Source organism: Tinamus guttatus, unplaced genomic scaffold (assembly GCF_059628265.1).
Source record: "Tinamus guttatus ecotype Peru unplaced genomic scaffold, ASM5962826v1 Tinamus_guttatus_pri_ptg000045l, whole genome shotgun sequence".
NCBI classification, from domain to species: Eukaryota; Metazoa; Chordata; class Aves; order Tinamiformes; family Tinamidae; genus Tinamus; species Tinamus guttatus.
In genome coordinates, this window is record NW_028288579.1 from 1243610 (window position 1) to 1260177 (window position 16568).

At 41.5% G+C, this 16568-nt stretch overlaps 1 protein-coding gene across 2 annotated transcripts; it reads right to left on the reverse strand.

The window, feature by feature from the left end:
• Positions 1-2841: 2841 nt before the first annotated feature.
• PRKAR1A (protein kinase cAMP-dependent type I regulatory subunit alpha) lies at positions 2842-15951 on the reverse strand. 2 transcript variants are annotated; one of them, XM_088537616.1, is made up of 12 exons: positions 15919-15951; positions 14953-15015; positions 13767-13942; positions 9748-9921; positions 9074-9165; positions 8787-8848; positions 8230-8276; positions 7527-7685; positions 6852-6912; positions 6450-6571; positions 5745-5826; positions 2842-3886 (listed from the first exon to the last, which is right to left on the reverse strand). In XM_088537616.1, exons 3-12 carry the CDS (start codon positions 13938-13940, stop codon positions 3714-3716), a joined length of 1146 nt encoding a protein of 381 aa, XP_088393742.1. In that variant the 5' UTR covers positions 13941-13942; positions 14953-15015; positions 15919-15951; the 3' UTR covers positions 2842-3713. The 2 variants fall into 2 exon arrangements, with proteins under 2 accessions (XP_088393742.1, XP_088393737.1); XM_088537611.1 differs by lacking the exon at positions 15919-15951 and adding an exon at positions 15117-15131.
• Between the last annotated feature and the right edge of the window lie 617 nt (positions 15952-16568).

The window sequence follows — 16568 nt, forward strand, 5'->3', positions numbered from 1 at the left end:
GCAGGGCAGGGGGGTTTGTTCTAGCTCAGGTCATCTTCTCATAGCTTTAAAAATCAGCTAAGCTACTTAGGCTTTTCCCCTGGAAACCAGAACTGGGTCTCACACACTCACCATCCCTCTTTGCATTTTAAGGGGATGCAATAGGAACTAAAGGCCAAGAGACAGTGCAGCTTCGGAGATCTTTGAATTTGTAATTTCCCCTTTCTTCCCAAGGACAAGGTTAAGAACAGCTCACTTAGTGAGGCTCTTTAATAGCTTTTTAACTGTGCAGGAATGACTGCACCAAGCTTTTTGGCAGTATAGGGAAAGCATGAGAACTGTTGATAATTTATCATCCTTAAGGAAGAAAAGCAATCAGTCTACAACAAGCCTATTCTAAACTAACCTTTAAGTTAAGCAAAACACCATCAACAAGACTGCAGCTCTCCAAGGAAAACCCCCAAGCCACAGCACAAACATTCCCAGGATACAAAATCAAAGGCAGGAGTGCTTAGCTGGTTCTCCAGCAGCCACTTCAGCGCTAGCTCCTTTTCTTACAGGTTGAAGTCTTGCCCAACCCAAAGAGCCTTTGGATACACTGGCAGCAAATGCCTGGATCATGCAAGGAAGCATGAAAGCTTGTCTGGCCGCAGCTATCATCTTCCACGTGGATCTCCAGTGAAGGTTAGAGCTATTGTGGAGGTGGATTGAAGCTGCCTGCCCGGCCACGCACTGCAGAGCTGCAGAGGAGGCTGGAGCTGCAGGTTGAGTGTGCCCCTGCAGGTCCCTGTTCTGTTCAGTTCTGTGTTGGAGGAGGGTTGAAGTTGTTTCTACTTAGCAGAGATTCCTCCTGTATTCTGGAGCATCTACTGGTAGTGAGAAGAAAGAGAAAGGAAAAAAACTAATTTGTTTGGGCCTGATCTCTATTTTACCATATTCTTCTAGCTGTCCTTCCACCAGCTTTCACAAAAGCAGGTTTTTAGAGAGTCCAGTCATGTCTCCTTGTTAGCTTACAGAGCCCCTTGTGCCCCACTTCTTTCCCCCTTCTCCATCAATCAATAGAACTCTGGAAATTCCATGCCTGATCCTGCAATAACAGCCACATCTTGCACGAAATAAATGACACTCCTATCACCCCCCCTGCTGGTGATTTATATGAATTTACCTCTTCTGTTTCTCACCACAAGCCCACCAGAACCCACTCCTGACTAAATACCATGTTCAACACTTCCACCAAGGCTGTGCACAGAGGGGAGCAGAGCACTCGCACACGCTGGTCAGAGCTGCAGTCTGCACTCAGACTCCCAGGGTTAACAACAAGCTAAACCCATTCAGCCACTTTCCTCCAGCTCATTAATAAATCATCCTCCAAGGCCAAAGGAAAACAAATTACAACAAGGATGAGGGGAAAAGAAAGAGGCTAGTTACATTTAAGAATTTAAATCATTTTATTGCTTTACCTGCCATTAGGACAATCTATAACAAAAGGAATATAATATAATATATTAGCACATACAGTAAATCAGACTTATATAGTCAGATAACAATACAAAAATGGTCCTCTGGTTGACTATAGCTTTCTAGGGCAATAGACTTTGTAAATTTGCTACAGGTGGGCTAGCAAAACAATTACTTCTAAAGCCCCGAATGTTAGCTAAGGCAAAACTATGCCAATTATGGTTTCAAATGTATTTAAATTGCACACAAAGGTAAAGCTATAACTGTGATTAATATTTAAACTCAGACTTAGCTGATTTATCTTAAAATCTTGTAGGTAAAACTACAAAAGGGAGTAATCAGCAAGCTAAAAAGATGCAGTAGTGAAACTTGATTAGAAAGCCTCATATAAAAAAATGTGCATTTTTTGTGGAGCTCTAACTAGTTCACACAGTTTTTGGTGCTTTAAAGTAACATGAAGAACACATGTGAAGAAAAAACCTTGATAGTCAAAACTGAAGAAAACTGTTTCACAAAGAAAGGAAAAAAAAGAGTAGCATTTGCTCATTCATTACAGGCTCTGGCTGAAATCCTCTACTCAATATTTTCAGAATAGAGAGCTTGCACCGTGTAAGCACTGAAATTCCACTAGTGGGGTTTCACAGTGAGAAACACCCTAAAATCGTTTGTAAAGGCCTGGTATCCTCAGTCTGGTTTTGCATCAATTAGCAGACTGTCTTTAATCATCTACAAGCCCGAGAGGAAAAACTGTTGAATTTGTATCAGTATCACCCTGGAAAAGAAAGAAAACAAGGGCTCCATTGTCAGAAGTAGTTGCACAACAAATGCAAAACTGCTTGCTGTCACTCCCAGATACAAACCTACACTACTTTATATAAATTACAGTTTAAAGGAAACCCTAAAAATTGCCTATTGTTATTGAACCATGGAATTCAATAAAAACTTTTGGGAAGTATTGGTGCTCACAGAGTAATGCAACACAAAGCTAGTAAATGCTTAAGTACATTTAAGACTCTGCAACATATTGGACTTGGAAAAGAGAGCAAGTATGAAGTATCTGTGTCATGTAAATTCAACAGGCAAGGAACAAATGCACCTTTGTATTTAGACTAGATTTATAATCAACAAGTTTAAAAATTATAAATTGATTGATTTAAAAAACAAACATACTTAAAACAACTGAGTGTTGCTGGAAAGTTGTAACATTCACCTTTTCTGTCTCACATTTTCTACCAAGAATAATGGTATCTAAAGGGACCAGCAATAATCTCCTCCTACAATTGATTCTGCTGGCCATAAATACTTAATTTTTTTTTACCTGGTAGCAAAGGGTAAGCTGAAGATCATTTAAAAAAAAAAAAAACACCACACACCCAACTGAGGAATATGCAAGCAGGAGTTACAGGAAAATAAAACATATGCTTCCAATTTCTGCACCAATCTAGTATTTGAATATTAACAGCTGGATAGCCGTGCTATTCTTATACCAGTTTATGTACTAGAGACCAAAGTTAGGCATTTAATGCAACATTTGGTTCTTGCCACTTTGAAGAAGAAAAAAGTAAAATGGCAAATCCACAGCTGAATTTAAAAAAAATAGTTGCAGCAAGTCAGTAAATTAAGGAACAACTCTAGTAGTTCACCAGAACTATAACCTTGAAAGCTTTGTTTGCTTTACACTTGACAAAAACGTGACTAAGCAATCTCAAACCAGCAGACACAGGAACAAAGATACTGTTGAATTACAACTGTGGCTTTCTTTAGCAGCTGATGCCTCATGATTGAGCCCTGGGTTACAGTACCCCAAAAATTAAAAAGAACCCAAACCCCAAGAAGTTCAGTTAAAAGGGCAGTTCTCAATTGAGGAGAATTATAGCAGATTATGACCATAGCCTTAAAGTATATCCAGAAATTCCAGAAAACCTTAAAGATTTTTTCCACTCTTACCTCCTTACTCTATGGCAATTGGCAAGATGCCAGGAGATCTCACCCCTCACTAAAGCAAGGCTGCATGTGCCAGAGTTGGACACTATGTTGTACAGAGAGAAGCTGTAACAGCAAAATTCTCCATAGATTTTTTCCTATTTATATAATGGGACAGAGCACAGAGCTAATATGTTTGAAATTAAAAATAGTGCCATGAAAAGCTTTTTTCTTTTTTTTTTTTCTTTTTAAAACAAACAGGAAGCTGCAAATGCCAGTGGCAATGTGGCTCTGCACAAGGGTAATAAAGCAGTCTGCGTTTGTGAAGCAGGTTTTCAAGAACGAGGAGGATTTCAGACAGACAGCGATACAAAACTGTTGTACTGCTGGATGTTCCGTTTGAGGATATCGGAGCAGGGGCCCAGGACGCGCTCGAAGCGGGGTCGGTCGAGCTTGACGCACTTCAAGAGCCCTCGAGCAACAACGGTGGCAGCACGAGGACGGTTCATCAGCAGAGCTATTTCACCTACGGCAGCAGGGAAAGGGAGAACAGCATTCAGAAACAAACCAAGACGCACCACAGAGCCAGAGAACTACCCCATCATGCTTCAAACAGTTAAGAATTGAACGGAAGGTAAGAAGATATTTCAAGGTTTAGTGTTGATGAGAACAAAAATCTGTATTATTATATTATACACAATTGTGAAGTCACTATGAAGTCATATAAACATATCAAACTCTTTCAAATACGTGCTTAGCAATTGTAATAACAAATTCAGAAATTATGTTTTGAACAAGCTTTTTTTCCCACCCATTCATTGCAACAGTTACCCCTAGCATTCCTAGGAAGAGTAAAAAAGGCCCAATATTAATTTTGGAGTGTTCCTGTTTTTCAGCAGCTGGGCTGAACATACTTGTCTTCTAGACTGTAGAAATCACTCTGTGCCTTTCTGAGAAAGAATCTTCTCTGCATGCTTTATCGGAAGGCTTGTTAAAAGAAATGAGGAAAGACCATTTTCCTCTGTGCCCAATTAAAACTCTTGAACTCACTGGTCTCCACAACACAGGCTGCAAAAGATAAGTAGGTTCTAAGGGAAAACAAAACAAACCCTTGGGAGACTGGTTTGCAGCACCTGAACACAATGGAAGAGGCAAATTTTAGTTCAGCAGCAAGAAACTGAGTATATATCAAGGAATGGGCTGGAGAAGACTAACTTGGCACACATGCAGGAAGCATCATGTCCTCAACACTGTGTTAAATAGATCTTTGATCAGATCCAGCACTTTTACTGTACTCTTGAGCACAGCCAAATTCAGGCCTTGCAACAGAGGGTTTATTTATTGCATCATCTGCAAAGCAGGAAAACTGAACAGCCAGAACATTTTTGCAAGAGAACAGCTTCTCTCCCTATATCTTTCTCATCTTAAACCTGTTCTCAATTTATTTATTGAGGGAGGCATTCACACACTAAATGATAGCATCTGCACACCTTCTTTTGAGCTTGGTTTTGTTTCAAAAATTAGAGCCACTTTTCTTCAAAATCCCAAATTAGTCAGTCAGGAATGCCTCATTAAATAGTGATAAATTGTTACTCAAGAATGCTCTGCAGATAGGCCTCTCCAGGCCTTTTGTGCAAGCCTGAATAAATCTCTGCATCTTAGACAAGCGATTAGTTCCATGGGAAGATTATCTCAAAGCCTCCATAAATCAGTATTAGCATTTATTAAAAACTGCACCCAGTTTTTGGTTCCCCAGTACAAGATACTGACACAACAGAGCAAGTCCAACAGTGCCACCAAAGTCGTTTAGGGGCTGCAGGACAGGGGACACAAAGAAATGACGAAAGAGCTGTACGAGTCTGACCTGCAGCCAAGGCCCAGATAGGAATCTGACAGCTGTCTGCAACTACATAAGGAGTGATTAAAAGGAGGGAACTTGACTGCTCTCAGAGGGTAAGAAACAACATGTTGCAAAAAAGAGAATTCCTTAGGTCTAAGTAAAATATTCCTCGCAATGAGAACAGTCAATGGAAGCGATTGTGGGATGTCCATCCTGAGAGACAAGGAAAACTGGAATGGACGCATTCAAGGGCAGCCTGATGTAACTTCAAAGGGGCCTTGGTTTGAGCAGAGGGATTGGACTGAATCACCACAGGGCCTTCCAAACATGAAGTAATCCTAGACTAACACTTTTTTGTAACATGCACATAAACAGCTTAAAGCTAAATGACTTGGATACTTACCCAAAGTTGAGCCAAACCATGAGAGCAAAAAAGCAATTAAGGTAATCCATGCCAAGACTATTATCAACAACAGCCATCAATGCATTAAGGTACAACAGTGGCAGTGACAACAGTGCTTACATAGAGCCCTATGTAACTCACCAAAATAATCAGAAGGTGCCAGTCTGCCCACTTCAACAAATTCTTCATTTTCTGATCGACGCTGTAACACTGCAGCTGTGCCCTTTAATAAAGCACAATAATTAAACAACTAGAGTTTACAGCATCACTTGAAACACTGAATTCAAAAAAGGATTAGCTATTTTGCAGAAATAACCCTTGATATCTCAATATTCAAAAACACTAGTTTATGCACAGATCACTAGATTCTTCCATAAATATATCTTGTTCTTTTTTTAAAAAAGAACAGTAAATATCCAAGATGCTTTATCTACACCACTGATTTCTTCCCATTTCTCTCATAACACTAGGACTACAACAGCATGACTAGCAAAAACAAATATAAACCCAAAAAACAAAAAAGCAACAAAAGCAACAAAAAACACAAAAATGCACACATAGAATGAAACCCTAGCAAGACTGACTAGTTAGCTAAAATGGGTCTCTTCTTTTGGAATAGAGAAAACTGGTTTAAGCCAGAAATGCTAGTTCTTCCTGGAATTGCCATTTGTAAAAATAGCAAAACTAAAAATAAACTTCTGCATGTCCAGTAAGATTATATTTTATTAGCAATTATCTAGAAGTATATTCTTAAATTTCATTTTTCTCCCAAGGTCTATTTAAAGGCAGACTAAGCCATGTGAGACATCAGTAAGCTTCCAAACCTTGAATTTGGGCCTTGCTTACCTCCAAGATGATGAAGAACTCATCCCCTGGCTCCCCCTGGACCACAATCTTCTGCCCATCCTCAAATTGTACCGGTTCCAATGCATCAGCTACGGTGAGACGCTCCCACTTGTCCAAAGATTCTAGAGAGCCACCAATTCATTAATAGATTTTCTTGGAGGCATAAAACCCATTTTTGTTCTCATACAGAAATCAGCCTATTTTGTGATTCCAGCAACATGTGCACAAACACCAAGAGCTTGTTAGGAATTATCTTGGAATGGTCCAGGAAAGCAATACACATTTTTTCAGTCTGTTTAAACAATTCCCCACAACAAGTAACAATAATGCTCTTATCCAGCATTATTATGCTAATTTAGCCCATTAAAAAAAAAAAAAAAAAAAAAAAACCTTCTCACTTACCCAGTATAGATACTTTACTAAGGAATTCCTCATACATTTTTCTCTTTCTTAAAGTACTTCCCTATTAAAAACACACACAAACACATAGCAAAGTAAGTTTCTCAAACTTCATGTTTGACAACAGTCTTTCAACTAAAATTCAAGGGCAAAAATACAGTTTAACCAGACTTACTGCATCCTGTGTCACACACTAATCCACAAGATCAAGGGCTTTCAAATTCCATTGCTTAAGATTTCAGCAATCTTCACAAAGCACTTGAGCATTTGTTATGACCCTGGTGTTTATGAAGTGCATTCTTACTGTATAACCTTACCAAATTCCCAGCACCTGCCCACGCTACTTACAATTGTCATTCACACAGATCACTTAAACTTAGCAGGGTAAAACACAGAGCAGAACTGAAACATCTGACAGAAGCTAACCAGCAAGCATGATATTTGTAGTTCAATTTAACATTGCATTTGTAAAGTTGGAATTGTTGCTCTGCTAACCCAAGGCTTACCCCCATCCACTATTCGTGGTGAACGGCAGGAATTATAATAAATATCTCCAAAAATAGACAAGAGTTGATAGAAGGTCAAATAACCAGCAGAAATTGAGCGAACAGTAAAACCACAACCCAGGTTAGCTCAATAGCTACTTGAGTCCACAGCATCAGCCAGAAAAACACTTACCATCAGGATCCTTCTGTAGCTGTCTCTGTCGATACCCCACAGCTTCACATTGGTCTTTGCTTTGACAGTGGCAGCTCGGGGAGTTCCATAGATCAGGGCGAGCTCCCCAAAGCTGCCACCTTCACCAACACCAGTTGCCCACTCGTTGTTCACATAAACCTGAAAGACAGTGCATGGTGGTGAGCCCAAGCCCATGGTGAGCTGGTGACAGACTGCAAAGATCCTGCTACCCCTTTCCTTTCCAGGGAGAAATCCCAGCATCTGTACAGTCCAACTGGACCATTTCAGCACTGCAGGGTTGCAGGGCCAATGCTGGCCAGTTTTACATTCATTGGCAAAAGAAATCTTGCCTGCATCACACACAAGAGAGGCTGTGCATGTGTTCCCAAGAAACTCTTGGATGAGAAATAAAATACCATTATAAAAGTCTCTATGCAACACAGAACTAGAAGGACTGAGAAGATGTTTTCAGAAGAAAAAGAATGAAATATGAATTATTTGATGTAGAAAGTCTATCCCACACTCAACTTCTCACTTGCAAAGCATTAAAATCTTCTGTTTGTGTTCATTTGTGTTGTTTCATTTTGAAACTGTGCAACTCTGTGCAGACTGAACTGCCAATACGGAGCAAAGCAGCTAAAAAAATAAATTTCTACAAGCAAGAACTTGAGGTAACCAGTTAAGGAAGGCCTGAAGTGCTTACATCCATTTCTCCTTGATCAACAACATAGAAGTTATCACCTTCATCACCTAAAAAAGAAAAAGAGGGAAAACCCAAAAATTTAATGCACACCAAGGAGGAGAGCATTTATCCAACTATCTATGTTTCACAAAACTGGAATCAGCTTTGGTATTTGTAATAACATGGTTGTCAAAGACAAGTTTTGCACTGCTTGCAGGGGGAAACCTCATATTCTGCCAACTCCATATTTTAATCTTGTGAAAGACAACATTTGCTGGTACACAGGAGATCAGCAACATTTGCATGGTTACTTAAAAGGAGCATCAGACCCATAAACTCTCATAGCATGTTTCACATAGCCACTAAGCCAGCAGCCTTCAAACAGATGATATATACAAAGAAACTTCAACTCCATACAAGGGCTCCAATCCTCACACTTGAGTGTGACCACTGCTTCACATAACATGACAAGAAAGGGTCACTGGACCCAGACAGTGTTTTATTTTCAGAGCAGGGTACTAACAAGAGCACTAGGTCACAGCTTGCTCATCCCTAACTTAGCTGTCACCGCCACTCACCTTGCTGTATCACAGTCTCGCCTGCAATGTAGGTGACAGGGAACATTGCATCAAAGATGTCACTGAAAGAAGGATATCAAAATTAGACCACTGCTTGGTCACCTGCCATGCATGCAGGCCTTCATACACATCTGTATCTGCAGTCTGCAAATAAATATTTTTCCTGTAATCGCTCCCCAGTTAAAAAGACTGTAAAGAGGTTGTGCACCTTTGGACATTATGACATATGGAGCTCTTCTGAAGTCTGCACTTTGTAGGGTACTTTAAGACTAAAGACCCCTTCCTACCTCCTCTCATTATCATCGAGATGGGCAAACAACACATTCTTCTCAATAGCTTTTGCCAAAGCAGCCATAGTCTTGTAATCCTTTGGAATAACCTAGGACAAACAAAAAAGTAATGGGTATAAATTTGGAGAAAGACTTCTCCATTCCCCAGACCAAATAAATTACTAAAATTGCCACAAAATATAAGGTGACATTTTCCAGTTTTTGGAGCACTGTTAATCTAGAAACAAGTATAAGCAATGTTTACAACAGGCTATTGAAAGCAAAATCTTGTATTATTTTATACAACATTGAAAACATTATTCCAAGGTAAGTTTGGAATATTTTTTCAATAATGTGCCAGTATCTGTTCAACCCACACCTCCCTATGAAAAGGGGCCAATATGCTTAGCCACTAGGCTAAACATGATGTTGTTCCAGCTATGAGATAATCAGAAATACTATATGTGTGTGTGTATGTTTATATATATTTACAAGTGCAAGTTATGAAAAAACAGTTTAAAGTCATGACAGTTCTTTACTCTCCTAAGAGCTATATATACAGGCCTGCTGTCTACAGCTATCATGATCCACACAATCTTAATGTTATTTAACATATGGGATAGCAGAAGGTCTTAGACCAACTCTTGAATCACAGACACAGTTTTTATGAATAGTTGAGATGTAGCTGAGACCTTTCTAACATAGGACGCAGCATCCTCTTCCGTGTAGACTTCAGCACTGATGGCCCCGCGCCTTCTTCGGCCCTTCACCACCGGGTTCATAGGAGGAGGAGGGGAGATTTCATCCTCCCGCGAGTCCGAGCGTGACCCAGACTTCTGTTGATTCAACAACTGTTTTGTTTCCTCCTAAACAGGAAGGAAGGGATGCCTGTGTCACCAAAGCCAGGAAAGTGAGAAGAAGTCACATATCACATTCCAAGTGAGCCTGCCAGCGCAAGAGAGCTTCCTGCGTACTGTTACACCCAAATCGAGCCAAACGGGAGACTGCAGCAGTCGAGATCAAAGGCCTTTTAAAGCACATAGTAGGTAAGCCTTTCATAACATTCACACCGCATTGACATTTATTAAGTTACATTAATAACTGAATTAATTAGAAGTATAAGCAGACACTGTCCATTAGTGTATTCAACAGGCAAAAAAAGTTCTAGAGATGATCAAGATTCAGAAGTGCCTCCCCTCAGCTGTGAGGTGTTAAGCCTTCTCGATTTGAAAGACAGAAGAGTGACTCCTGAGAAAACCATGCTATATGAGAGGCTTTTCAGACAAGAGCAAGTCAGAAACCAACTAGATATTTAATAACCATCAATTATTTTAGGAGAAAGAAATATGAATACTGCTTACTAGAGCACCATATAAGGATGCTAGAGGCCAAATCGTTTAGGACCAAGCCAGATTTGTCACCTTCACACAATGTCACCCATTTTCAGAATTTCCCTCAATTACCTTCTGTGTTGTGTTCCTACTAATATTATAGAAGACTGGTGTACTTGCAATAAAACTAAGTCCAACTAACCTCACACACAGAAGTTGTATTCTTTTGCATTCCTGGAGATTCACCATATTTAACTAAGACTTTGATCAAAAGCAAAAATCCTAGTGCCAAAGCATTTGAATCATGACAGCTAAGAGCCACTTCTCCCAGCGTTACAGGAATAGGGTTTTGGGACATGCCCTAAAAGAACAAGGAATTATCTCTTTAGGAGAACTCCAAGCACTTTCAAGAGCCGAGTTTGTCCTTGTGTCCTTGATCAAACTGTTCCCTCCGCTGTGGGCAGCAGGCTGCTTGGCTGCCACACTCCGCTCCGGAGATAGGGAGACTCTGTGTGGAACAGGAAAGGGTTTGGGGAAGGGACCATCAGACAAGCACTCCTGCGGGTCACATTTTGTACTTCTCAGATAGCCAAGGAAGCTGCCCTGCTAGGGTGAGTTATGTTTCACTTCCTGATTCTTGGCCATTAATAAAATAGCGCTACATTTCAAAATGGTATGGGCAAGAGATATTTAAAGCCTTGTTGCTCTTTTTATTTTAAAGAAAGAAATCTATTGCACAAGATCTTGTTAAAAAATAGCTTGAGCAGTGGTGAAACCACTGTTCTACATAGCAGGTAATGGCACCGACTGCAGAAACATACTCTCCATTCACAGACTTCTTGACACAACTCACAAAATAATGCTATTTTAAGTGAACATCAGCTGCCCTATTTGTTCCAAGATTAAATATAAAAAACACTGTTTCAAAACATGTAAATTTGAAAGACAGAAGCACTTTAGTGACATTTAGCTAGGGAGCTGGATACCAAAGAGGAGTGCTCAGCTAATGACTCCAAGTAGGTCTATTCAAGTAACAGAAATTTACCGAAAAAAAATACAGCTGGTAACACCTGGGGTCTAACTAAATAAAGCACCATCACAGACACAGAGATTAAGACAGGACATAGATACACAAACAAGCTACATGTGGCTAAGTTAGGATATTAACTTGCAATTTACCAGCTATCCTAAAGAGATTCCTAAGAGAAAGCTACACGCAGTGAGAGAGAAGTCAAGTAAAGGTGTTGATCAAACCTAGTTGCACTTTTCTATTAAACTTTTGAAATATTGTATGTGATTTTGTTATGTGTGTAATAGTTTTATCTATTGCAGTGGACAGCCATGGCCAATATCTAATTTTTATCTTGCAGGCTGTAACAATGATCTCTACATTGGGTTTCCATAGCTCAAACCAAATTATGTAGCCAGGCACAGAACTGCATAGTTATTAGCTTTTAGCATGCACTGTGTTACCAGATATCTTTGCACAGCAAGAATAATAGAAGCCTTAGTCTTCCACAAAGAGGAAAAAAAAAATATGAACATTTATACAACTAATGCAGAGTAATCAGATTCACACAAAAGCTGTCATAACTCAGGAGAGGGCACATCTGAATTACTAAAGGAGCTATAACTGTTTCAGAGGCAGTAATTTTAGTGTTTCTGAACAAAAAACAGAAGCATTTTTAAATATGTTCAATGCATTTCAGCAACATGACATAGTGAGTCACCACTGTATGCATTTTGGGGAGAGATGACCTGCCATGATAACTAGAGAAAAACAACCAAGTTTCAGTTTTAAATTATGTTCCTTCAAACAAAACAGTAATGCAGCCCCAGTTTCACTCCATGGAACAGATGCAGCAGGTTACTGAAAAGCAGTTTTGTTTCATTAAAGATGCAAAAGACATTATCCTTGGGAGTTGAAAGGGACAATTTCCTTTTCACACATTTCTTATCCTCAGCCAGAGTTAAGTTCCAGGGTAGAATGGGTTAATAACAGTGCTTAGCATTTATTCTTTCCAGACACAGATGTCAAAGTTTGCTCCGGTAACGCAGGAATCCACAGCTCTTATTAAACAGATACTAAGGCATTATCTTAACTAGCTGAACTAAGACCAATCCATTAGACTGAACGGTGAAATTACACCTTAAAAAGAAAGCTGCAGCCATTTTTGAATTCAAAAGGTGAGACGAATGCAATTCTTTTCCTTCTAGACACAACTGCAATGACTCATGCATGTAATCTCTGCCAACATGCCTGATAATGAAAGATCTTGACCAAAAAATACAGGAGTAATTTAGGAGTAAAAAAGGTACCAAAAGAATTTTTTTTTCAGCTTTCCTATTGGCTGACAGAGCACTCAGACAGCTGTTTGTACCAAAAGTACCACTAGTTATTAAAGCCTGAAATACACGTAATCAAGTTCTGAACTAGGTTCATTCTCTTGCTAAAGATAAACCAAGTTTTGAGATGAAATATTACATGCTGCATGTCAGGCTCACCAAAGGAAAATATCTGACCATTCCCACTTTAAACCTGCACATGAATGGGCTAAAAATTTATTCCATGTGCAGGAATGTGCAGGTAATTTACTTTGATAATTATTGAAACAGTAACAGCGTAAGTGTTGGCAATCTATTAGTACTTCAAAACTTGAGAAACCAAGCTGGGAAAGAAAGCAGCACAACAGGAAGGGACAAGGATTTCAAAAACCTGAGTACTACCTGGCTTGCTGCTGGTATTCTGAAATAATTTATTAAGGTCATCACTAAAAGGAAGATCAATCTACAGAATCCGCTGATTTCTACCCCAGTACCTAGTGTGAACCATTAGAAGACAATTCTCACTACACGTTTCTGATTTCTGTTATCTACCTAGAAGGAAAGGCAAACACACACCTGACATAAGGCAAGAAATACCTACAAATGACTGCTGTATAATGGCACAGTTACGGTAGTTCTATCTAACCTTTCCTCTGCATTAGTCTTCAAATTCCTCACACCTTCACAACAGCTGCTTTTCTTGTCTGCTTAGATATACTGGGAGTTAAAAATTAATTGTCCATATGAACATGAAATCATTATTTCAAACGCAAGCATTGAGATGACTGTCGTATATTGACAAAACTCTTTCCACCCTCAAGATCTCAGGATGCTTCTACCAATTTCAAGGAAAAAAATAAAAGAAAAAAGTGAAGACAACCGCAGCCGGAACAACAAAGAAGAAAAACCACCAAACTCAGCTATTTCCCTTAGTTACATTTTCAAACAACCAACACGAACACTGGCCATATTTGAAGGTCAGCCTCTAAAATCCCATAGAGAAATTGTAAACTGAGGTTGTTCCATTCTTCTTCCCTCTCAGCACTTATTTTTACCTTCTCCAGCCTTTCAAAGTATTCCCTGAGGAATCCCATGGGTCGTTCAGGCCGCACGGTGCACAGCTGCACAATGCAATCCTTCAGGAGTTGCTGGATGTTGTGTTTTTGGACATAGAGTTCACATTCTCGAAGGCTACGCTCCTCCTCACTGCTGCTGCTGGAAGCTGCCATTGCTGGAAAGAGAGAGGGTTAAATAAACCAGTGGAAATGAAGATGCTGCTGCCTGATGTACTCAGGTATGTCAGCGGACTAATAAGAAATTTAGGTTGCTTTGTCATTTTAATAATATCACAGCATAAACCCATCTCTATGCTGTAAGACTAGTAACCAAGCTAAACTGGTAAAGCTATGAACTACCCAGTGAGAGACACTACATCCTGCAGTTTCATCTTCAGCTTACCAGGGCTATGGAAAAGCTTACTTAGTGTGAGGAAAGAAATAAGAAGTTGGGATGCTTTACAGACTATTCCACAAGCCCACGAGGAAAAGCACCTGATTGAGCTGGAAAGGCCTCAGCAATTTATGCTGTGTGAGCACTCTAAGTCAGGGAATGAGATGCTTATCACATGTTTCCAGCTCAGCTCTCCGCTTAAGACTTCACAGATCGGAAGTTCACTTCATAGGCAGAACTGTGTGCTCTGTGGTGCCAGCAATATGACAACCAAAAGACAGGTAAAAGCTGGGAATCAGAAAGGCAAATACTCAGAATAACAGAAACATTAGGGACAAAGTTAAAGGCAGCTCCCCAAATACCCAGGCAGTGTCCAGTAACAAGCTGTGGAATTAGAGGTGTTACTTCTGAAAAGCTTCTCTAAATTGACCTGTGTTTCACATCATTTTGGCGAATACACTGCAATCCCCCCAAATATATCTCCAGTTGTTCATAAGCAAGAGTACCTATTTAAATGTTCATCTTTTAATGCCAAATTTTCAAGAAACTTTACAGTGTCAGCAACAGAAACCTGTTTTTTTTGGGGGGGGGAATTAAGCAGTCCCCTTTTCTCTTTTAGAGGATAAAACCATTACATGTATGTGTACATAGACAGCCATCTGTATATATTTATATACACACTCAGAAATCCATTTCACTCATTTTTCTTCATAAAACACTCAACACTGAGATGGCTAAAGAAGCAGGCAGGAATTTCTCAGGGCTTTTTCAATGAAATCGAAAGAAAGTTACCTGGGCCAAGGGTGGTGGCAACAGCTATGAATAAGCAGCAAGATGCGTCGATCCCAGGATCAGCTTTTAAAAAGTGAAAAGAGATAAGAAATTAGATAAAACAAGCCTGGGAGATGACAAGTCACCGAAGAGTCAAGCAGCATGGTCACATTGACCATTTTTACCCTATTTAGGCAGCACGGAGGGCCACGCAGGCAGCATAACGTTGTGCCCCTTCGAGTTATGTTGCGAGAGATTACAGGAGGCCTGGCGTTAATACTAAATTGCCAACACTTCAAAGAGGCTTCATTCTTGTCCCAGCTAATCCCTGCCTAAGCATGCCCAGCCACAGCTGTATTATGTGCTCTGCAAACACCAAGTATGGGGCTCACAGGGGCCCAAACACTGCCTTGGAGCTCTCTGGTTACTCCTTTTGTTTTGGCAACTCGCACAGCGAAGGTCAACACTAATTAGCAGCCCCAGGGGGGCTCAGGGGCTCCACAGCAGCCTGTAAATTACAGTCCAGAAAGAGAAAGTCATCACGACAATAAAATGGAACCCACAGCCTGACGAAGAGCCATCGTGCTGACAGAGCACAGGTAGGAGCTGCTACAGCTCACGAGACGGGCAAGACGGGTACGAAATAAGCGCAAACCCCCAGATGGGGGGCTTTACGGAAAAAAAAATGTTCTCAAAAATACAGTATTTACGCAGAGAGATTCTGCCCCCACAAACATAGTATTTTTGCAGGGTGATTTTTCCTGCGTGTCTCCATTTCCAGGATTTCCCAAGAAACGGGGCCCCTTTCCCCGGCCGCCCTCCCCAGCCCCCGGCCGAGCCCCGGGACGCAGGGGGCGCAGGGCCCGGCGGGGAAGGGAAGCGGTAGCCCAGCCTCCTCTGGTGCCTCAGTCCCGGCGCGGTGCCGGGGACCGGGCCGCTCCCTGAGCCCCGGTCCGGTCCGGTCCGGTCCGGCCCGGCCCCACTCACCGCGGCGGCTCCGCGCGCCCCTCCCGGCTCCGGCCTCAGCGGCAACGGCGGCTCCCACCGGAAACCAGCAGGCCCGGCCAATGGCCGCGCCGCGTGACGTCAATGGGCCTCGCTCTCGCTCAGAGCCGTCGCCGCGGTAACCTTAAAGGGGCAAGCGCCGAGGGAGGGAGACAGTGGGCGCGGCCGCCCCACTTAAAGCGGCTGCAGGAGGCGCCGACCCCTTCCAACTCGGAGCAGGGGGTGGGGCCACCGGAACTTAAGAGGGCAACGCCCTCCCGGCGCGGCTTTAAAGCAAGGCAGAGGCGCCTTGGCCTTTAAGGAGTGCGAGTGCCCTTAAAGGGGCCGCGTGTGGGGCGACTGTGGGGGGAGTTAGGCTGCTCCGAGCCTCAGTAAACAGGCATATTCTTCCGCTAGGACACGGTCTATTTGGGGTAAGCCAGTGGGTTTCAATACAGCGAGGCAAACTCGGGTCCTTCACTGTAAAAAGGAAATTAGAATGGAGGGTTCTATCTTAGGTAGCGCCTGCAGCAGAGATGATTTGATGCAGCAAAGTGACCAAAAACCACCTAAATGCCCCAGATTGGTGAGGCCCCTTGTGCCTGGCCATGCAGGGAATCGTGAGCTGATGGCGTGTCCTCCCTTTGGGGTGA